Source organism: Calypte anna, chromosome 2 (genome assembly GCF_003957555.1).
Source record: "Calypte anna isolate BGI_N300 chromosome 2, bCalAnn1_v1.p, whole genome shotgun sequence".
Lineage (NCBI taxonomy): Eukaryota > Metazoa > Chordata > Aves > Apodiformes > Trochilidae > Calypte > Calypte anna.
In genome coordinates this window covers 14,067,100-14,091,888 of record NC_044245.1, presented here as the reverse complement: position 1 = coordinate 14,091,888, position 24,789 = coordinate 14,067,100, and the positions used below count along the sequence as shown (strand labels likewise).

At 34.7% G+C, this 24,789-nt stretch overlaps 1 protein-coding gene across 5 annotated transcripts in view; it reads right to left on the bottom strand.

The window, feature by feature from the left end:
* The window catches only part of CUL2 (cullin 2), a 42,568-nt gene that overhangs the window by 5,430 nt on the left and 12,349 nt on the right, over positions 1-24,789 (bottom strand). For 3 of the 5 annotated variants that reach the window (XM_030445041.1, XM_030445042.1, XM_030445040.1), the window contains exons 5-19: positions 22,893-22,998; positions 19,691-19,773; positions 16,858-16,944; positions 13,491-13,587; positions 13,289-13,399; positions 11,970-12,132; positions 10,772-10,896; positions 9,076-9,183; positions 6,862-6,921; positions 6,358-6,486; positions 6,168-6,254; positions 5,514-5,666; positions 5,041-5,118; positions 2,658-2,724; positions 1,302-1,504 (exon numbers count right to left, since the gene is read on the bottom strand). In XM_030445041.1, the coding sequence (XP_030300901.1) occupies positions 1,302-1,504; positions 2,658-2,724; positions 5,041-5,118; positions 5,514-5,666; positions 6,168-6,254; positions 6,358-6,486; positions 6,862-6,921; positions 9,076-9,183; positions 10,772-10,896; positions 11,970-12,132; positions 13,289-13,399; positions 13,491-13,587; positions 16,858-16,944; positions 19,691-19,773; positions 22,893-22,998 (1,657 nt within the window). The remainder of the gene's footprint in view (positions 1-1,301; positions 1,505-2,657; positions 2,725-5,040; positions 5,119-5,513; positions 5,667-6,167; positions 6,255-6,357; positions 6,487-6,861; positions 6,922-9,075; positions 9,184-10,771; positions 10,897-11,969; positions 12,133-13,288; positions 13,400-13,490; positions 13,588-16,857; positions 16,945-19,690; positions 19,774-22,892; positions 22,999-24,789) is intronic. The other 2 variants (XM_030445044.1, XM_030445043.1) reach the window with 1 other exon arrangement.

Here is a 24,789-nt window from a genome sequence, read left to right as displayed (position 1 = left end):
ATATACACTCCTTATAATATTTTCAAATATCCAAGCACAGTATAGAAAATTTAACATGAAAGGGTAAAGACCAACAGCTTTAAAAACATAAGCTAATAATAAATTTTAGCATTATTCTGCTTACATGGTTGAGTATAAATGAAAATAAAATGTGTTGTGCATGAACTCAAAAAACGTGATTCTAAGGAACCAATAAAGACTGCCAAAGCTTGGGGTTTTTTTCTACTTTTTTTCCTCATTCAAAAGGAACAAACAAACTACAACATTTAATACACTGTATTTTTCTGTGTGGCTGAGAATCAGGTAAGGAGAAGTTAGGGTATTTAACTTCACAGCTTAAACCACTAAAATTCTTGGGTTCATTCAGTAAGTAAGCTGATAGACTGTCTATAGATCAACTTTGACATTGCTGGATGGCATGCAAAGGAAACAGAATTAGCAGAGATGTATGAATACAACAGCCTAGAAGTTAAAGAACCAGAAAGTGAAGTAGTAAACACTAAAAGGGTGAAGGGTTGGAAAGCTGTATGATTCACTCATCATAACCTATGCTTAAAGGAACTGGGCAAACCTTATACATCAGACATAAATAAATGTAAATCTTTTAAATAATGGGTAATCTTCTATCATTAGGAAAAATCTCATTGTTTTCTGTATTAGCTCTCAGTGTCCTATTTCACCCAGGGTTTCATAGGCATATACCCAGCTTTTTTTGAAACTTGAGCTTATTTCTAGCTATTGGAATCATGTCCTATGCTTCAGCCAAGCACAACAGATCATCCTTGTGATCTCACTTTCCATTTTCTAATATTCTCCTAGTTTAAAAAAAGAAAAAAAAAAAGCCTCTTCTCTGCAGCTGCTGCTACTTTCAGTCTCTTAATCCATACTTTTTTTTTTTTTTTTTTAAGATCTCTGCAGGTTTCTCAGGTTTTCTAGATGGGTTCCTTCTCATGATCCAGTACAACTTTGAAAGTAGTGTATTTAGAGAGTATTCCCCTTCAACAGCAGTGAGTCTTAAACTGTATGGATAAAATGCAATAGAAAAAGCTGAGTCCCAGCATTATTACCTTTTCAGCATACCATACTGCTATAGGCATAGAGAGCCTGTGTGAGACAGTCTACTTCCTCCTGCCTCTTTCCTTATAAATACAGATTTATAATTTTCCAGAAGGGTCAATACTGCATACTACAGTTTAGGATAAAAAAGCAAATAGTAGATTCTCCTATATTAAAAAGTCCTCAACAAATATTAGAATCACAAGACAGAAAACATGAAATTTTTTTACATGATTACTGCCTACCTTATCTGAGTCATGATTGATCATTTTGACATCAAGTAAGGATTTGATGGTTTTTGTCAGTTCCTTGTCATTCATTTGTGTACTATCCTGAAGCTCCTTGTAACTGACAGTTTCACTGTTGTTGAAGGCAAGCAACACTGCCATTTGGTATGTTGTGACCATGGCTACATAAGGTTTGCACAAATAATTCATTTTAACTTCACCTGTAATGATACAAGTAGTATTTTATCAGCTGATGGAATGTGTTGAAAAGTCATCTGAAGCCTAACTACGAGAGCTCTCAGACTTCCAGACATTCAGTTCACACTTAAGGTTACGTTTAACACTTAGAATGGGAAGGTGAAAACTGATGTGAATTCACACATATAGAATGTGGTCTGCAACAAAACCCCCTCTGATTAACTAGAAATACAGTAGTGTTTTCCAGAAAGGAGAAACCTATGGTGCTGAATTTCAATAATGCAATATAATTTATAATCATAAAAAAGGGAAATTCCAAGTAGCCTTAATGCATTGCAATGTAGGAACTTCAATTAGCAGGAGCTTACATAGAACAGTGATTACAGGAAAGGTATTCCAAAGCAACATTTACAAACAAAATAAAAATCTTGCTCATTACATTTTTCACAGTATTCTTATATTCTTTAAATACTCCTAAAATTTAAAAAAAAAATTAAAAAAGCAAGCACTGAAGAGATCTACTTGAAATCAGATTTAGATTTTATGTGAGAAGTTGAGTGTGAGTTAACTGAAGCCTTCTATTATCAGAATTAAATTCTGCTACATTATATTGTTAGACTTTCACTTCCATGTACTATGCAGTGGTACTCAGTCATTAGAGCCTGATACTGAAAGCATGAGAAATAAAATACGATTGACTGATAGTTACTGAACTGAGCTATAATTTTATCTATCTCTTCTAAGATGATTTTTAACATATATTCTACATAGTAAATATAAACATAAGTGTATATATGTGTGTTTACTTAGATACTTACATATCTGAGTAAAAAATTATAATATGCAGTCTTAAAATTATTCACTATTCAGCTAAGGGACATATGATACTACAGAAACAATTCCAGGGTGATTGTTTTTAGCCAGTAGTTCCACAGTGCCATTTTCTAGGTAAGAACACACAACTCAAGTTTTACTTGGATTCAATAAATCACATATAACATACGCAGGTTTACAAAACAAACTGCTGAAACACTAAGCAGCAAATAGTAATTTATAAGTTGACTTTATATGGAACATACTTTTCCAACTTCAAAGTCTGTTGCCATTTGAAAAGGACTTTTAACAAATCATTGTCAGTGATATACAGGATAAGTTTAGCAGAGCATTTACTTTTACCTGTACAAAGATAATGTAACCACGTTAGCTTCCTCCCACTAAAATGCTGACTGTAAAATAATTCAAACTGCAAAACAAAATAAAATTCCATTAGTCACACATGTAACTGGTGAATACTGGTTTTATGTTCACCATATTTCATGCAAATATTGCAGATCAGTTAATGGAACGATTTTCCTTTAGAGGATGTGTGATGACTGAGCATCAGTCGTTTACTAAGCTACTTGGACATATCACTTGATGACTAAATAAAACAGATTTTTGAAACATTCATACTCTCAAAGCATAAAATACAAAACTTAAACAGTGTTCAAAAATATCAACTCTATTGAATTTAAAAGAATTTCTAGGAGGTTTTAGCTCTCAATCTTTAGAGGCTTTATTATTCTGTTCCTTCAAACTCCACATAAGTGTATCTGCATTTTTTCATCTTGGTTGAAGCATTCTATGTTCCATTGCTTTGATATCCTATTAAAAATCAATTCATAAAATCCATTTTACTAATATTTTTTTAACATCCTTCAAAAAACAAACTTTTAGGTAACAGGTATTTCCCAAAGTCAGCTACACACAGAATTTCATGATGAATCTCATCTTATACTCCTGAACATATTTTTAGGTTCAGGTTGAAAGAGGGCACAGTTTTTGCCACTTTCCTATTTGGGTTTCAGGCAAGACACAACTAGGCAGCTTGCAAACATCTCAGAATAAAAAGTGACTGCAAATCCCTGAATTTCTTTCGAAATCTGCCCAAGACCCATTTTCACAAAACCCCACATATTTATGGATTCAGGAAGTAACATAGATGTGCTGACATGAAAATTTGAAGCATCCTATCAAAATGAGAATTTTTAAAAATCTTGTATGCAAAACTAGCAATAGCAATAATGCTAATTCCGTCCTTATTTCAAAGCTATATTTATGTACATTTAAATGACATTTTCACCAACAGTGAAGATGAGAGGGAGGGGCTGTGATAAGAAAAAACAGAGACCAGCAAAATCATCTTATTCTCATATTATATATAATCCACCGATCCTCCATTCCTGGAAACTACCAAGTACACTCCTGGAAACTTGTAGAGAATAGCCAGAGAGTAAGAAAGAGTCTTAGGAAACAAAAGAAGCAGTAGATTTTGAAGATCAATTAAAGATATTCCAGACTGTTTTAAAAAACCTTTAGAGGACATGGCTTCCAGCTAAAATGATGAAGAAAAGTTACTCTGACAGGAAGGAAAATCATAATTTCTCTAAAGACTAAAGCGGAATTTTTACACCAAGGCTTGTAAAAATCAGATTTTATTTAATTCACGAAAAAGCTCCTTTACCTCAGATATCTGCCATAATAATTTAGATCAGATAGCAATTTAGGGTGTAAAAACTGCTAAAAAAATCTAGTATGTCCAATATTGTGACATTTTTATTGTCTAAAATGTACTTCACCGTGAAATAGATATTAGTAAAGTGTATTTAGGCATATTTATTGCCTAAAATGTACTTCACTAAAAAACCTACATGTATTCTGCATTTTAACAAAAAATTTTGTACAGGTAACATTTACAACACAATAATATAATCAAAAGTAATAAAATATTCCACCTCTAAAGAGAGCAGAAATAATCACATGCAATGAGAATATTTGGCCTAAGTAAGACCTTTACTGCTTTGAGAATTTGCAAAATGAGCTTTAAAGGTTGCCTGAAGCTTGATTCTGAATGGCTCTTAAGAAATATGGGACAAGAAATCTGTGTCTGCATTTTCATCTGCTATTACACAGAATTACAGAAACACAGAATCACCTGGAAAGGACCATCTGAGATCATCAAGTCCAACCCTTAATCCACTACCACTGTGGCTACCAGATCATGGCACTGAGTGCCACATTCAGTCTCTTTTTAAAAACCTCCAGGGACAGAAAATCCACCATCTCCCTAGGCAGCCCATTCCAATGTCTGATCACCCTCTTTGTAAAGAAGTTTTTCCTAATATCTAACCTAAACCTCCCCTAGCAGAGCTTAAGTCCATGCCCTCTTGTCTTACTGGTAGCTACAATCTGTTAAGATTGAACACTAGAAGCAAGTTTTCTTTTATCTACATACAAGTAATTGGTTTTAAAGCTAACAGTCAACTCAGTTAATCAGATTGCATTTATCAGTATCTCCCTCATCAATCATGGAGAGATGTGAAAAAGAAAAAGTTATGCAAATACATATATCAATTCAGTATGCCATTTGGGTGACCTTTCCAAATTTTATATGGAAAAATTATAGCCATGATTTCCAAACAAAATAAACAGCTCAGGTCTATCTGTTACAGTGATCATCTTTTGTGTGGAGTTATTTTACATTTTCCACATTTTTACAAGAAGCCTCCTACTAACCTACCATCTGTACACTTTTTTCCAGTTCCTGAGGAATTGCAAATGTAGAGGAAGGAGCCTGAGTTAGAGGCCATGCACCAGCCTAAAAATATCAAGAAAAAGAAAAGTATTAACATTTTCATCCAATACGTACATTAACATCCCCCGCCCTATGAAACAGATCTATATTGTATATTATGTCATAAGAGATTCAATTTGGACTAGAACTTTTACTGCTCCTTTTTTACTACTCTTTATGCATGCCACACTGAAGTGTTACTTCAAGACATAAACACAAGACATTTTACATCACTATTGTTCAATATGCTAGTGGGTTAATTTTAAAGAGAAAAACAAGGAAAATAAACTGTTCCATAATCATCACAATGTGTCAGTTTCCATATAAGAAGTATTCAGAGTTAGAAAAATTGTTCATTTGTTACTACAACATAAAAATTAAGTACAAACAGTTCAACAGTAATAAACATACATTAGTACCTGTAGAACGTATATCTGAAAACTAATTCCCAAATCTATAATTGTGTCCTGGTTTTTGATAAAGTTGTTGAATTTATTATTGAGATCAGCACTAACACTCATGTCCGTATACATTCGATGGAGCTTGCTGGTAAATTCGTAACCACAGGCTTGCTGTGAAGAAATATTGTAACAGGTTTCAAGGTGAAAACAGTACTTATTAAATAAATTCTGCACATTCCCCACTAAAATATGAAAATTTAGTCAGCAGGAGTGTTGTTACAATATTTACACAGAACACTAGATACAACAGGAAGCAAACAGTATTAAATAAAATTATCAGATTTATTTTAGCTTTCTATAAACTGATATGAGTTATACTGTTTTATAAAACTGAAAAATGGAGCTAGCTTACGAAAGTCTCTGATACTTTTATAATGTAAATATGAATTATGAACACGATAAAACTACACAAAATCTTATTAAAATCTCAAATGACTAAGTAACATTTAGCCATATATCTGTCAAAGACTACCAAGAAACTGGTTCTTCCTTTCAGCTACTGGAAACGGGTTCTACTGATTGCTAAGTTATCTCTGGCACCCTCTGCTGCATCCTCTCACCATTACATACTCCTATGTTTGTTTATTCAGCATTAGAAGAATATCACATTACCTTTAGTTTATTAATCATGGCTTCTTCGGAATCCATAGACATAGACAAACCATGAATTAATCTTTTTGCCAACATTCTGGCATAGAACTGCATAAAAAAATCAGATACGAGGATTTTTAAATGCATAAACACATTCTCCAAGCATACTTTAAATGCAAAATTTTAACATTTATTTAATATTAAGAGTTACCTTTTGGAATACATCTTTGTCATCAATGTATTTGAAAACAGTAATGAAACTTGTGAGTTTGTCTTCTACTTCATTTTCAGTCATTCCTTTTGCTGATTTCTTCAACAAGTTGTCACAGTACTTGGCCAGCTCAAGTTAAAAAGAAAAAACAAACCCAAACCTACTTGTCAAGCTGGAGAACAAATGTACACCAAGGTATTCCAAACTTCTACACAAAAGTTAGAGCATGCAATAAGTCACACGTTCTATTACCAGGGTTATATTCATAGGTAAACAATACATACTACATTCAAAGAAACCACCAATTCTGTAAGTAAAATTACAACTGCACCAATTTTGCACACCCACAAAATGTGTGTGCAGGTTAAATTATTTATTACTACTGAATACACACCTGAGGCTAACTTAGTGTATGGATATATTCATGTGATGGACCCTATGACAATAAATGTGATAGTTATAAAAAAAGTATTGTTACTTTTTACAATAACATTTATCACTTACCAACTCAGGTGCTTTGCAGATTGACTTGGGCTCCCTATAGTTAACTACTGATGTCAATGCCTATACAGGAACATAGAGCAAAGAGAAAAAATATGAATTAATAAAACTTTTCTTTCCTTAAATTTGGAGAAATAAAAAATGTTCAGGGCAAAGACCATCTGAGACACTATAAAACTGGATAGAATAGAAAAGAAACAATAACATTTCTGAATTACTGCTCTGTGAAATTTGTGAGTTGAACATTTTTAAGCAGAGATTTTTTAAAAGACTGGAAGGGTAGAGGAAGACAGGTTAATTGCAGAAAGCAGAAGAACGAAGTTAAGTTCTGATTAGAAACTTAAATGTAAAATATGTAGATTCTGGTACAGAGCAAGAAAGGAAGCAGATTCTAGCAGCAGCACACTAACAACAGCTTACAGCAACAATATCTTGAGCTGAAAAACACACACAGAGTGCTCACAGTAATGAGAAAGGAAAGACCTTTAGGTTGGTGGATTTTGTGACAGACTACAGAGGAGGAAAAGAAGTATTGTTCAAAGCGGAAATTCAAAGCAATACAGCACAAAAACTATGGTAGTGGGGAGAAAACCTCATCATGAGAAAAAAGGAAGAGGAAGGATATGATGGCAGTTTAGAACTGGATATTGTAAACAAATATATCAGAATCATCAAGACTAGACATATATTTATATTAATGTTATAAATTAATATGGAACAAAAGAATTATATGACTGCAGTTGCTAGTAATTATAGTTCCTCCTATGGAAGGAAAACATTATTATTATTATTGTTATTATTATAAATAAGAACTGACAAGGCTTTTGTACAATGCCTTGACTTCTTAATATTTGATGATAGGTCCCTGGAATCCCTGTGAGAAAGGAATGCATGACTTGACAAGAAATATGAAACTCTTTGAAGCTTAAAGAGCTCTTTTACAGTAATACTGGAGGCAACAAAAGCAGTTTTGATATCCACCATGAGAAACTGACAGCAGATTAAGTTTTTTAATATTTATTGCTATAAAGATAACTGAAGTGAAAAACTGATGTGTTTAAAAAAAAGCACATTGCCTATGTGCCAGCAAATGTATATGTCAATCTCATTTTACTCCATGTTCTGGTACATGACATTAAATGCAACTGACACAGAAACTAATGTATTAAGAGTACTGAAATTAGAATTTGTTTTTAAATACAAAATTATTTTCTCAGTACCACAAATACAGGTAGGTGACTACTATTGATATTAGTACTTTTACTTTCATTACTATAACTTTGCAGATTAACTTTGGCTGAAAATTATCAGAGTTATGACCCTAACTACAAACTTCAATTACTGCAAACACCACAAAAGAGCAATGAAATAAATGCATACATCTTATGACAATAAATTATAGATAGGAAAGTAGTGAGTGCACTCTCTAGGGAAAAGATACAAAGATATAAGGGAAAGAGTGGGAAATTAAGAAATGGATTAGATAAAATGCACTTTTTTTCCAGAAGGTGTGACTCTCCCAAGAGCCCAGGCATGTTTGGTAGATTTTAGTAATAACAATAACAACAACAATAAAGGCTGTGCTGATTTTGTTGTTGTCAATAATAATAACAACAAAGTAGTTACCTTAAATATCTTCATGGCTATGCAATTAAAGAACAAAGAGAAACAAGTCTCTTTACCTAAACATAATTATTTAACTTCAAGTGTAGTTCTCTCCTGGAAAAATTTAGCTGTTTTGATTGCCATCAAAGTAACATAAATTTCCAAATATTCTTTGTAATAACCTTGAAAAATCTAAACGAAGCTTCTTTTAAGTAATGATATCAGCATTCAGAGTTTAAACACTATAGCAGCAAGCAAAGTCAGGTTAAAAGGCATGTCAGAGTTACCAAACTACCAAAAAAGTCACAATTTTTCTATTTACTATCTGCACATAAATTTCCACTAAATAGGCCAGATCTATTTTTGTCTTTTTACTTATGATGAAAAGGTCCCTGTTTAAAAAAAAAAAAAAAAAAAAAAGATTTAATATAGTTTACTTTGTACATATGTTTCCCCCAACACTGGATTGTCATTTGTTTCACTGCATATCTAAACTAGAAAAACTGCTTAGAAAAACTGGTAGGTAAAAACTCTACCTTTGAATATGTGGTGAGCCTGAAACAGTCTCACATGCTGTTTTCCTGTACATTTTACTTCATAAGTAAAAGTTACCTTGTCAAGGGCACTCATAAAGTGTTGATCACCATTCAAAACAGTGTTGATGAGTTGAACAAATTTACTATGTACTTCCAAAACTGACTCCACAAACTGAGTTGGCATCTAAAAAGGTAGACAGAAAGAAAGCTATTAATAAAATTAGTATTACCTACTCATAAACACATCTAGATTACTTGTACTTTTTCTCCTAATTATTCTTTTTTATAAAAGTTAAAATCATAGTATTTGAAAGGGTTAATTCTGCATTATTGTATACTTATTTTACTGTGCTTAAGCATGTTTTGGAAATACAAAGTCTGTGACTACATTTACAGTTCTGCTACCAAATACAGATTTGAGTCTATACTGCTCTCATGTTGCCTACTCTTTTCCATCATTCTATAAAACATTTTATTGGCCCTTTTATCATTAATGATAACAAGTACAGCAACCAAGCCAAACAGCTACTGAAACAATTTACTAATTGACGCTAAATCACACTAGTTTCAGAGGCAGAAAATCCAGATGAGCCCTCTGAATTTTCCTAAGTAGGAAAGTTACTGATCCAACTGAGTGTGCAGCATTTCAGCATAACATTTTGTACAGATATGGCTGACATGAGAGAAGTCCCTGTGCAGGCAGGCTGGCAGATAGCAATGCAAGAGTGTGCAACACACTTGCTGCATTACGTGACTCTCCTAGTCCATCCTCAGGTCACACATTAAGTGTTTTGATGACAAATTCTTAATCCACACAGTGGCACAAGCACTTCTAATTTTGAGTTTATCTACATAAAGTTGTGAATTTTCATCACCCTCTTAGATCTGCATTCATTTCCCTGTGTAGACAATGCTAGTTTGAAAGAATAACCTCAGTAGACTTACAAATAATTTGAAAGTAAACTATACTACTAAAGACTCCAGCCCATTCTCATTATGTACACAGGAGTTACAGAAGAGTAAGCACTCCTGTGAAGTCACTCTTGTTGAATTTACAAAAGGTCATATCTATGTATAGAGAGACAAAAACAGTGGTTGGCTAAAGTCACCAGCATAAAGTGAGCACAGATATAGACAGCAGGATGTATACATGTATAAATATAATGCCAAATTAAAACTTGCTTGTTTGTGTCTGAAGAGCCATGGAAGAGGAACAAAAATGGAAATGATTAATTTAAATACATATGAACTGAAAAAAATCTGACACACTTTAGTAAAATAATTAAGCTACAGTAGTTTCAGACATTACATTAAAATAGGAGACTACAAAGCTATTAGAATAAAATGCTATACTGAAATCAGGACAAGATGTCAAGTCTTTACAAATAACATATAATTAAACAAAATGTAATCACTGATTCCTAATGTACCAGAACAGCAAATGCCACTGACTTTCAGGATTCATTGAAATTCAGGATAAAAATGCATACATGGAACAAAAGGACCAACTTGCCATGACAGCATTAAACAAACAACAGTGAGAAATATCTAGCTGTAGCTGTTTCTGGTTAGATCACAACAATCAACTCTCAGGATAGATACGTGCTGCACAGATATGTGTGCAGATTAGAAATAACAATTTATCCAAAATACTCCAAACCCATTTCATTTAGACAAAATTTTAAAAACCAGAATGACTAAAAAGAAAAGGGTGAACATTTCATCAGGAATATTAATCAAATGGGTAATTTCAGCTGCCTGAAGTAACTCACATTTTCCTGAGAAAGATTGCTGGTTGCTCTAAGGCCCTCATCATGGATATGGTTTTGTAGTTCCTGAATCATATGAGGTAAACCACTTGACACAGCACGAAGTAGAGTATACATATTTGCCATGTCTGTAACAGAGATATTTATAGAATATGATTAGAAACACTAAAACCAAACAATTTAGTTTCATAATTTCATACAGAACTTTTCAAAGACTGAAACAAGACCAAATGTTCTGAAAAAAAAAAAAATTAACATACACCAGATCACTGACAAAAGAAAAAAAAAACAAGAGTAGGGCTAATACTGTTTTTCACTGAGTGCTGTATTTCTGACTACCTCACTATTCCAATACAACTTACTTAGGAGAGACTGTAAGAAGAGAGGTGGGCTACTATGGAAAAGTAATATGCTAGTTTCTTTTAATTCTTGGCCTCCCTGTATCTCCCTTAGCAGCAGCTGACTAAAATCAATTTAGGTATCTTCTTGATCCTTTGTTTTCCTCCAGCAGTGGCTTGAGGTTTTTCTCAGGTTAGAAAAGCCATAAATAGGCAACTGGTATTATTATGACTTTTTTTTTTCAATCCTACTGCTGGATACAGTTTGAGTTTCACTGTGAAAAATAATTTGTTTCACATAATAGTGACCACCTTTCCTGCAAGAATAAGCATTCTTTCAAGGCTAAGAGGCATGTAGTCTTCAGGAAGCATAATTTTTTCAGTCAGACAGGGAATATAACTCTTAAGAGCATCTGCTTCTGTAAAATGGTTACAGGAAGAGCGGTCACAAAAGGTTCAGGAAAACAGTAAGTGGCTATGAAAAGAAGCCAAATATTTTATAATCGTGACCTGTCAAATGATGATGAAGAAATCTGTAAAGACAGAGCCGTTGGTTTACAAATGAAAACACAAGCATAAAAATGATCATTTCTACAGGACTTCAGCATGTTTTTAAGACAAGGAAAGAGAGAATATTGTCCAAAAGAGTTGTTAATAGTAAAAAGAAGGCTTTGAATATATATTTGGAATTACATGGTAAAAGAAAAAATGTCATTCAGGATTTAATCTGGCTTTCTAGATGTTAGATATGTTAGCTGAAAATACTTAAGCACACAGAAGGTTATTGAATAGAGACAGGAAATTGCAACGCAACTGAGTAGAGCAAAAACTACTACATGCTTTTTGTGACCATTGAGACTTACCACTTCTTTTCTCTTGTCTGATAATATTGTGACATTCTGCATGTAGAAACTGCAAGTGATCAGCCACCATCCTCTGTTGGCATTCATGAATCACTTTGACATATGAGCTGGGATGCAAGTATTTCCGACACCGCATTTCTTCATCTTTTAATCTACCTAAAACCTACAGACAAGTTTTTAAGCTGAGAACTGGTGAAATACTAACAACCAATATAGAACCATGAATGTACAACAGAACATGCATGTTGAATGAGAAACATGAATAGATAAAGTTTAATAAGAACTTGTCTTAGATGATGAAAAACTAAATTTGCTCTTTTGAAGCAGCTGAATACTGAATGAACATTATCTTCTGAGTATTGACTAGACTCAGTCACTACTAGATGTCAAATATTACTCAACAGTTCTCAAAATTTCTTTTTTCCCTCACCTTTGTGACCAGTCTTCCCCAATTTCTCCTACCAGTTATTTCTCCTGAGAAAGTTTTATCACAAAACCTAATAATAATATAAAAATCACTTTTCTGTTGCAAATCCATCTGCTTGTATGTAAACACCTGCTCAAAAGGCATAGGTATACATCTGATTTGCTAATGAAACACCTCTTTGTAACTTCAGTGAAGAGAATAGGCACCACAAAATAAGTAATATGAATGATGGCATAAAACTACTTATATCCATTGAATATGAGGAGAGTCTAGGAAAAGCAGTGCAACTCCAGACTGCTAATAATAGACAAAATTAATCTGCATGTTTTGGTTTAACTGAAGTCTGTCCCTGAATTTAACCTCAGGTGTGCAACCATAAGCTTATGCTTCTTAAAGTTAAAAGCAATCTCATAATCTTCTTGATTCTTCTGTCTTCATGTGGACAGCAAGGCACCGATGCCTGACTCCTCATCTTGTATTAACCTTTGTTTCCTCAAGCAAAGCTTAAGAATTACCAGTAATTTGAACACAACCTGACTTCATGCACCACAAAGCAAAACAAAATACACCTCTGAGTACATAATCGAAATTTTTAATAATGCTTTGTAACAATTCTGACATACACTCTTCTCTAATCCTTATATTGCCTTTTTTAACTTTTAATGTGTTTGATTTGCCATTTATTATGAAACATCTTGAAGCTGACAGCCCAACCACAGGCAAGTTGTGTAGTTCATATTCAGATTAACCATATAATCAAAAAACATCATTTAAGCTGTATATAGGCACATAAAAAAGAACAACTATGGAAACTGAACAGAAAAACATTCACCATCAGTAAATTGACAGTATTAGATTTCAGTTATTTTGTGAGTACAGAAGAATCTCTTACCTTCTCCATGTACTGTGAGCAATTTGACTCTTGCAATAAATTTGATGCTTCTTGTTTATAATACTCCCCTGTTTCATTCAGAAAAGGACACTCAAAAATTTCCTGATAAAACTAAAAGGGAGAATTTTTTTAAAAGGACAAATAACACATTAACTAGAATCACATTCACAATTAAAAACATCAATCAGAAATTTATATATACCTTTAGGGGGAACTTTTTCTTATACTGTTCAACATGAACAAAGGAGTTAATAACCCCATGGATTACTTTCTGGTTTGGGTCTTCTCCACAGCGATCACTGAAACAGGCAAAGCAAATTTTCATGAGAATGTAGGTATCTAGTGTAACTCATCTGCTAACCAAATAAAATAAGATTGGATGAAAACATTTTCCAGCAGATTCTTCTGCTTAGATTGGCAAAACTGAAGATTAATCTTAAAATAAAAATACACTCTTCTTTCACACCTATACATTTAAATTGTTGAGATAGTAACTCAAACTATTCAAAAGCATTTGCAGGTCATGAAATTTCCAAGTATTTGCTAAAGATGTAAGTATTCCAAATTACATACTCTAAGCAAGAACTTTAAAAGTTGAAGTAAATTCCATCTTGTTTCTGTAGCCTTCGTCAAATAGACTTCCTACAAACTCCTGCCCCTAACAAAAAAAATTTTTTGCCAACATCACACCAAAAGGAACACTGTTTTGTTTTCTGAGTATCTGCTACTCAACATGCAGAAACAAATAATACACCTGGTACATCATCACAATTTGTAATCATATGTTGGAAAAACAAAACCCTGTATTTTTCAATCAAGTTCTTAGCTTCAACTGAGCAAGTTCAAGTGGAGAAAATATTATCTTTACTTCCATTCAGCAGTAGCAAGAGTAATTCTGACAAGTGTTTTGCATGCTAAAAACATTAGTGTCTGCTCCTTTGCAAAGACTGGAAATATCAGACCCACAATCAGAGCAGCAAAAACTTTCTTAAAACATGAACTGTTATGAAAAAAGACCACCTTTGACATACACTTTACAAAGAAGTAAAAAATATTTCTTAATTCCTAAAGTGTTAAATAGGAATAAGTACAGTTGTATTTACACTTAGCATCAACAGTTGTAATTTCAAAGGTTTTGCTTTTTTAAATACAGATGTACACCTATATCCATGTATACAGAAAATGAAGACTTTTCAGATGGGACTGAAAAGACAAAACGAGTTCTCTGTTAGAAACCTTTATTGGTATGGGAAAGTGATCTACATCTGTGATAAAAAAATAAATAAATAAAGGGGGGGGAAATAGCAAATAGACTTCAAATCCAGACATTTTTGTATACTCAGCTGGGCTGGGATAGGATGGGGGAAAAATAATTTAATTCATTTTAGTTTAGAATTGATAAAAAACTCCAGAAGATGCACATGGATGAGGGAAGTTTGTCAGGACAGCCACACCAGCAGTCACCATATTACACACACCATACCATATCCACATATTCACAACACTGTCAATTATATGTATGGCTGTCAAATACCACTGTTCTAATATCTAAAAATGTAAGCTCATGATGGGTGGAAAGAACTAGCTCTCTAACAGGTAATGAGCAGTCACTGTATGAGTTACACAGTATGGCCACCTGGTGCAACTGAGCTGACCTAATGGGTAACTGCTCCAGCAGGGACAGTTTTCTAATCCTTAGGGATAGGAAGGTTTCTTCTGGTAGCTGAACCAATAGAATAAATCTGGGTTTGGGTACGTGTTGCATTCCTGCCAGCATCCCTCTGCTGGGTCTGGTTATATGATGGCAGAGACAGAAGCACATCACAGAAGTGTAACACCAGACCAGGGCTGGACCCAACTCCACCACAGGCTCAGGACCACAGTAATGGATGCATGCAGCCCATAAACACAGCACCATGGCATGGAGTGCAGGAAGCTACATAACTAAAAGTCAAGCATATTACAAAAAAGGGTTCTATCAAGAGACAGCCCAGTCCACCTCTAGCATGTGGATTTCTGGACTTCGAAAGATACTGATGACTCAAACACAATAAGCATTACTGTAATTACAGATAAATTGCAGCTCCCCTCTGATGGGTCACAGGCCACCTCACAGACCTTATCCCCCCCAGACGCAGGAGGGACCAGGAAGTCAGGCCCAGGGGAAGCCAAGGCCAGAGGAGGCAGATGCTCCATGTAAGAGTTGGAAAGGAGGAGACAGACTGTTGAAGCAGAGGTCATATGGCATAAAAGTGATAGACAAAAAGGAACACAACATGGAACAGGCCTTGCCTGTATTTTGGGCAGCTGCAAGTACGCAAGAGAGAAAGAATCCACCTCTGAATATGGAGATATTGAGAATCTGGTTGCCAATCAAATCATAAGATTGGAACAACTTCCAGGATTATGTCAACTTTCTTTTTTTTAATTAACAGAGGCCCACAATCCCCATTTTTTCCCCTATACTCAAAGAAATTTTAGTAGCTTAACAGAGGTTTCCTCAGTGGAGGAGTTTTATAAGTTTACAGTAAAGTTGTCATGAAATTTACTGACAGAAGTATGTTACAAACTTCACCACAAACCTATCTGAAAAGTATTTCCAAGATAATAAGCATATGTCAGAAAATCATTCTCACCACTTTGGCAGCATGTGAGGTTTTTATTCACATAATTGGCATTTTCCTCCTAAGAATTTGCAACACAAATGGCTAGTTTCAACAAAATTTGACAGACTTATCAGAAGTTACTTAAGTTTCAAGGATTATTTTAATGAAAACTGTAATAAAAAGGATCTGCCAAACTAAAATAACATATATCAGGGACTGCACCAAGGCAGAAGTCTATTAATTGTATATTTCATCTTTAAGGTCCTTTCCAATCAAAACTACTGTTATACGTTTTTTTTCCTTCTTGGCAGTAGTCAGCAAACAATATGGCATGCAGCTAGAGAGCAGTAGCTGCAGTTTGAAGTATGGATGTCACAGGACAGCTTGGGAGGGTAGAAGGGAATGATTACATTTCGTGGGGAATCTGAACAAAAAGATAAAGCCCTAGAAACACAACTTCCACTAATTCTGCTGCTCATTTTTTTTGTTTGTTTGTTCTTTTTGTATTAACTCCATCTTCTTCCTGTAAGACTAGAGGCAACAGTGAAAATTTAACACGTATCATACAGTGTGCTACTCTAGCTCTATAGAATATATGTAAAGTTACAATAATAAAACACTGTACTCATTACAGTAATCCATCATTCAATAGAAGTCCTCTGCTGTGTTAGACTAATGGCCATGCTGAGACCAAATAACTACAGAATTCATTCTTCTAGCTGTAAGAGCCTGTTTTGAACACTTGTGAAGTTATTAACTTTCATAACTTTCCTTTAAAACAAATGGTATAAATAATGTATCAGTTGAGACAGGAATAGAATTGGTTAGTTAGAAAATGTTAGTTATCTTTACTAGAGCAGCCTCTCCCAGTTAGTCTGTACTAATCACACTGTCATTTGAGATAGCACCTGAATAATTTCCAAATTATTTCTGTTTAAAAATTTCATAGATGAATTTTCTCACAATTCGAGATCTTGACGGCTTCCTGTAGTGTTGAAACAAAAATGCCTAAGTTGATATTCAGCTTGCCTTGTTGGAGGAGTGCTTGGGCTAGAGGGAGGGGGAAGAAAGCGTGTTATATTCAGAACTCTGTATTAAGGAGTGCAGTCAGACAAGACAAGCTTAAGTGATTTAAGAATTCTCTGCTGTTCAAGGACTGCAATCCTGATCTCTTGCTCAGTTACAGGCCTCTGTACCTCTCTTGTATTGCTTTGGCACTCATCTAATTCTCTGTGGAACTGACTCATCACTCCAGTCAGAAGTATTAGTCAAGATGGTTTTCTGTCATATTAGTGCTTGATTTGGTTAACTAAGGAGCTAGATGAGCATGAAATTCAGCACAAGAAAGGTAGCAGAGCTCAGCCTGCTCCTTTCTGGTATCAGCAAATTCAATCAAAACTACTGTTATATGTTTGGCCAATCTGCCAACCAGTTTGGCCATCTTGCTCAGCTGAATCAAGTTACCATTTTTTTTTTTTTTTAATTCAAGTTACCACTATTATTTTTCATGTGCAAAAAGTTTATTAATTTTAATGTATACTGTACTGCACAAATTTATAGCTTCTAAAAAGTAGATGTGCTCAAGATTTTGGTCAGAAACCTCTTTTAAAATTCCATGTAAATACATCGATAAACTGAAACCTGAAAGCAAAATTTGTGGCTCTGCTTCCCCTACCCTTTTCCAATACAATAATAAACACACTTTTATATGCAAGATTTATCAACTCTGTGTATCATTGTATATTATGCAAAATCCTCTGGTTGCAAGAAGTGCAACTGTCCCATCTATTTAATTCTGGGTTTTTTTGCAAAAAATGTTAATAAGTTGAAGCATGCACACACTTAAGTACTATGTGTGTAATAAAGAGGTTTCTAAGTCTATACATGTTGTAGTAATTTTATTCAATTTTTAGGTAATAATCCTGCCATGCATGGTCTCGCACCTCTGATAGATATAAGTTACTGATACACATTTCTTCAAAGACATTGTTTAATCCCAGAATTGCAGAACTCAATGCTAAAAGACATTTCCCAGGTGTTTGCAGCAGTCTTTTAAATTGCCTCTTACAAACTGTATTGACCACTGAAATCACAGCAAAGAACAACAACAAGCCTGTAGTTACATGCAAAGGCCATCCTCAGAATGCCCATAGCAAGACCTACCTTTCACCATACCAGAAAGAAGAGCTAAAGTAAGTTCTCTTAGATAGATCATTACATATTAGTTAGATTACAAAGTGACAAGAACAAACTTAATGAGTTTAGATTTATATTTTATAGCATGAAGTTGAATTAACTTCTTTGAAATCACAGCACAGAATCATTAAAAAGGGGGGAAAAAAATATACAAATGGACCCAATCACTAGAAACAATGACTAGAGTTTTATTTAACACTTTCCAAATGGTTTAACAACATATAATGTCAACTTGTTACAGTTGCAAGATCTAATGCCCCAGGAAGCCAGTGGCAATATGGATCTGAGTACCCTTGAGAGGTCTGCAGTCAGCCTTAAGGTAATACTCTTACTTTTAAGAGGCATCAGATGTCTGTATAGATTTCCACTCCCACGCACCCATGAGCGGAATACACAGATTGACTAGAACAAGTCTTCAGTGTCACTATGCTTATTGTAGGAAAGCAGATTTTTTTTTAGGGAATCTTCATTTAGTGAAAATAAATTGTTACGGTAAATGTCTGGATAAAGTAGTATTAGCACTGGTTACAAAAGAAATAAGGTTTGACAAACAAATACTTGTTGGCTTCAGAAATGCCATCCGAGATGGACATCATGTCGGCTACTTAGTTGTCAAAAATCTAATTCAGGAAGCAAAAATAAAATTACAATATTAAAATCAGGTTTTTAATAAATATAGCTTTTTGTCTGACTAAGTGCATGTCCAAGGCACCTCAATCAGCCACATTACCTCACTCTTAGTTTATGTACACTAGCGTGGTCACCTGAGTCAGGCATGCAATAACTTTAAAAAACCCAGTCATGAGGCAATTCCAGAGCTACTCCAAACAGTAGCAAAAGTGTATAAACTGATTGAACTTACAACCACACATGAAGCCTGCAATACACATTTCAATATTTTTTTTATTCATAAATAAAAAGATCTTTTGAGAGTTAAATAGTATAAAGTTTTAAAATCTAAACTGAAAGTGCCCCAAGTCCTGTAACTACCATGGTCATTGTTTAAAAGTAACAAAGATATTCAGAAATAAAATATTAAACTCCCTCAAAGTATACGAATTAATTATTTTCATTTAATTCAACTAAGGAACCAAAACTTTAAGTCAAGCCACTCATCTAAACAATAGAAACCCACAAGCTTAGTCTTCCTGGCAGATTAGCAAGAACTGTACTGGGTCCCATGCAAAGCAATATAGCTTTTCTGGCTTCAACAAATCCTTGCATAATGTCCTGGTCCTTATATTTACTGACAGCACAGAAGCCATAAGGAGTCAGCATCAGGTGGAGGGCATCCTATGGGACCAGGAGAATTATCCTAACTACTCCCAAATCCTAATGATAAAAGGGTTCCTGAAAGAGAAAAGATCACTACCCTTGGGTTACAGTTCATTAATATTTTCTTCTCAGAGTATTTTTTATACACATGCAAACCAAATGTATGTAGCTAAAAGGAGAAAGTTTGATAGAACATCATCATTAGTAAGAAGCTACCATCACATAAAAAACATAGAGGACTTACGTCAAAGTCCCTAGACTTTTAAAAGTAAAAAGTGCAACACCCACCCACTGTGCAAAAAGCAAAAAATAACAAAGCACTCACTTTTTTATTTCTCGGAGGAGCATCCGAATAAGGATGGCCTGTAGTGGCTCAATCATTAATTTTCTCCACATATCAAGAGCTAGCTGTCAGGACACAAAACAACTTTAGATCAATAAAAATAACAAAAAAGCCCAAACCAAATCCAAAGATGACAATTCCCCATTCAGGATTTTTAAAATTGAAATTGTTGCATATACTTTTCTTTCTCCCTTTTAAGTTCTTTTGTTTGCCCTCCTCCTCTCCCCTACTTGCCAATATATTAATATATTTTTAAATTATTTTTTCTTCTAGAACATCTGACTGGATTTGTACGAAGATCACAGAAATTTGGACATCATAAGTGTCAGACATACTATTTCTAGTCAGGTAGTGTTTGAATGCATGCTTCCCAGCCTGCATGCTTCCTACACATCTAATAGGACTGATTTTTTTCTTTTGTTCCACTCCACTGAGGATTATAAGGACCATAAACAAACTGGTTACAAGGACGTCTTCTGCATTTTTTAATATAAAAAACACCATCTGCACAGTAATTAAGTAACATACCTTCTTACCTGAAGAGTTTGCATGTGTACAGACACCAGTATTTCTTAAAATGATAGCAAAATAAGCCTCAGCTGACAAAAAAAAGTATCTCTTGGCCAATTTGCCAGAGGTCAAAGATACAAAGCCCTTATATCCAACATACCAAGAACATCTCCAAAATAAGATGCATACAGATAAAGCAAAGTCACTGGCAAGCCAATATTGGGCCTAAAAGAATTTGTTATATTTGTATTAAGCATAGGTCACCCTATTCATAACGTATCATTAGAGGGGTCAGTCAGATAGACTCAAGTATCTCCAATTCTTGTGGGTGAAGCAATTGCTCCAAAAATATATCATCTTAAAAACCCTAACAACAATCATAAGTAGGAGTTTTTTACACAGAAGGCAAAACCAGACCTAAGGCCAAAGGGGGATAATGTGAAGGTGAGGTGGATTACCTCAGGTAACTCTGTCCTGTAACGTGGTCTCTGAAATGTTGTCTCTAGCATGGTAGGTCTGACATATAATCTACAAATCTGAAATAGTTTCAAGTTGCCTGTTGGAATTTCAAATAAACTACAGACAGTCAAGGACACAACTTGATCTACTAGGTCAAGAGACATTCTTCTTTTTGAAGAGAGGGACTGATCTTACTTCTCTACCTAGACTGACAACGCAGAACATGGAACTTTCCTCCATTTTCCAGAATCTGTTGTTCCAACATGGGGAAAAAAAAACCAGAAAGCACACTAACTACCTTCTAGCTCAGGGCTCCCAGAGAGTCACTGAGAACTCAAAAGTCTGAAATTGGTAATAGGAGAAGCAAGAAGCAGTATTTTTCATCATGCATTCATAACACAGACAGAAAAAACCCTAATATTTCTTGCAAGCACTGGCAGCTTACTTTCTCAACTGATCTCATCCTGTATTTTTCCTAGTTCAATCATTACTGAATGTCTGGAATACTTATTGGGATGATAACCTGTTTGAAGCCATGCCCATACACATCGCATACAAACCTCTTGTCTCTTGCATGTACCTACTGCTCACACCCCAGAAGCAGGATGCACTCATGTAAGATTACTGGAAAGCTCCCAAAGTTTCATCAGCACACACGAATGATGCTGAGACAAACTTCAGTATACAGAGCGTACAGTTCTGCTTCTACAAGTACTGGGCATTACTCCTGTAACTTCATGCCAAGACTGAAGGGAACTATATATAAAATAAGTATGTTTGCTCTTAGCAAAAGGACTGATCATCTCCATCATCTAAGAAGGGATAAGTGATAATTCTTTCCATTCTAATGTAATGAACAACTGAAATAAGGACTTCTGTCAAAGTACCTGGTGCAATACAAAGAATAAATGATAGAATCCTAAACTGAAATCACAATTAAAAGGAAAATGCTTTCAAAACTAAAACTTGACAAACTTAGTGAGTACATTGCAGGTCAGGAAATGTGAACTACTTATACTTCTGGGGCAATGAAATTAACAAAAATAGTGATGCCATTTAATGCATTAAACTGCTTAAGTGAATGACTCAGGTCTCCATTCCTTTTCAGGACAACGGAGTAACTGCTATAAATCTAATCCTGCAGCATTAATGAACAGAGATTAACTTTACTGCCTCAAGATCCAAAATTCTTTCACTACTGCAAATTACAAAGACAGTATTTGGTAAAGAGAAATTAAAGGAGTCTTGGAAAAGTGAGATAATAAAAAACTCATTAGTAGCATTCAAAACATCATCATCCGAGCATCTTCATAACAAAAAAAGAAAAAGACTACAGCTGAAAAATCTTGACACTCCCCATAACCTGCCCAAATGATGAGCTAGGGATGTACCATCCTAGAAACAATTGCTGGGAAGCTTGAAGAAAAGTATGCATCTTTGTTCTTCCACTTATGATTCCATGAACATGAGGAAAACCAAATACTCAAAAAAGCTGAATTATCAGGTCTGTTTGTTCTCTTTGGTAAACATAGGCTGAGGCAAAAAGCTGTGTACAAAAATGGCCACTACCATCCTCTGGGTGATACCTCAGAATGGAGTAGCACGCTAAAACAAGGGGAGAAGTCATTAGTGTATGAGTATCACCCAGCCCTTAGAACAAGCCAAGACCTATTCCCATCCCCCAAAGCAGATAACTAACAGTCATTCACACAGAGCTAATGACTCCCTCTGACAAGTATGGGAACAGACTCAACTAAATCTCAGTCTGAGGAAATAAGTAATAACACTTAATGCCATGTTGAAGATACCACAAACAGTGCAGCAATAAGTACTTCCAAGATCTGATAAACCTTTACAGGTTTACCACTGATTAGCAAGCCTTGGAGACACAGGTAGACAAGAAAAGAATTTCCTTTCCTGAACTGCCTTGACTTAAACTTTATAATGTTTCTTTGTGCTTTTTTAGCACAACCTGAGCAATTTCAACTGTCAGTGCCATCTTCATCAGCTAGGCAGCTGGGTCAGAAGGACAGAAGATGCTTCTTCATGTATCATAATCTAATCCTTACTCTTAACTAAAAGAAGCAGAGATCTTCTACTTTAAACAATGAAATCAAAGAACTGGAACAGTAATCACACCGTCAGGCCAAGTTCTGACATTAAAAAATAAATTAAAAAAAAGTTTATATCTGCTCCCACTTTCAGAGATACTTACCTCTCCTATTTCCATCAATGGTTCATTCATATCCACTCCTCCATAACCATACTGAAGATCAGCTTCAGTCAATTTGTTCTTCTTAATAAACTGTGTGTTGAGGTACCTATAGAAATAAAGATATTCTAATCAAAACTGGCCAAGTATTTTATTCTACATATATTCACTATTACTCTGCATTTCTCCAACTAATATACAAAAATAGTGTCAATTTTTACCAGTTATGATCCCTTACTCAGCTCATAACTGGCAAACAGCTGCATTACAAACTTCAGAGGTGAGAGAAAATTTTGCAGAATTAACAGGAATAAAAAAGAAATGTTGTGAAAGCTATTTTTTTTAAATTCTAGTATTATCTATTGCATGCATAGTTTGTAAAGAACAGAAAATGGTTTCTGTGCAAGACCTGATAAAACATCCCTCTCAGTATTCCCTTAAAAGAAACATAACAACATTTTGAAACTAAACTGTTCAACTTCTCTTCCCCAGATAAGTATGGGGGGAAGCAGTATTTTTCATAACTACACTTATAATATGCTATGTTAGTGCTTAAGTGAGGTAACTAAGATTTATTTTAGTTAAAATTCCAATCCAAGTAACTGTTTTAAGATGTCTAGTTTCAGACACTGAAGAGAGCCAGACTGCTGAAGCACTTTAAGAGATTCAGGATTTAGAGGCTGAACCAGACTAGTGGTGTCTGAGCAGAAAAGCAAATGACAAGTAAGGAAAAGGAGAAACACACTATGGAAACCTGCGAACTGGAAAGAATTCAGGACATCTCACAGTCCAAAGACAGAAGACTTTTGGTAGTACAGTGGTGACACACTGGAATGCAGTGGCCTAGCTTATTTTCAGACTCCATATTCTGCTCTGCTACTACCAAAAAACATCGTAAATTGTAAATGCAAGCTCTGTGTAGAAGGCTACAGGCCCATCATTTCATATGAAACTTCCATGGACATCCGGAAGAGTTGGAAAGCTTAAGCTTAAGGAAGCATGCTCCTTGACATTTCCCACCTCCTGCCATGAGCAAAGCCTGCAGCTGCCATACTCTTTTTTCCTGTTAAGCTTACTAAAAATGAAAGCCCTAAGTTCTCCTCATTCACACCCTCTGTTCCATCAGTACACACCTTTTCAACAAACCTGGACTGAGTAACTGATCCATCTTAAAACTGTTGTAGTCACAAGTAAACAAAAAGGTTTAACCTAGATCAGGTATCTCTTGAAAGACATACTTGATCCAAGCAAAAAAGGGTGGCAATGTCAACTTCAAAAGAGATATACTAAAAGGGGCAGAACTGCTGCACATATAAGCAGAATGCTTTAATGTGTCCAGTAGTGTTCACACACAAGTATTCAAAGGAAAATTCCATAATTCAGTACCTGTTCTAATTCACTCTTAAGCACAGATGAAGTAGTTACTGGTTTGTAGATCCGCAATTTAAAGTCACCGAACACAATTTGAGGATTTACAAATAATTGAAAACCATTATAAGAAAGCATTGCAAATATTCAAATTTTAATCATTCAACAGCCCAATTAAAATAATGATCAAAATTATGACCAATAATAAATATCTGATGTGGAAGTAAACCTCCAAGGGCTACCAAATGCTGTAGCCCAAAACAAAAGCAGTTCCTTCAGTGGAAGAAGTTTCAATACAAAAATACCATTAGTATTCAAATAGGCTTCAAATGATTATGAGACTCTTCCTTGTTTAAGTCTTTCCCATATCTATGAAGTTACAAAATGAGTAAGCAAGATTAAGAGCAGCAGTCTCATAGCAGTAATTTAATAGATTCTGTAACATCACACATATATCTCCTTACATAGCAGTAAAGGTACTGAAATGCTTTGCAATTCTTCACATCATACCACCAAGTAAGAGTTAATATTA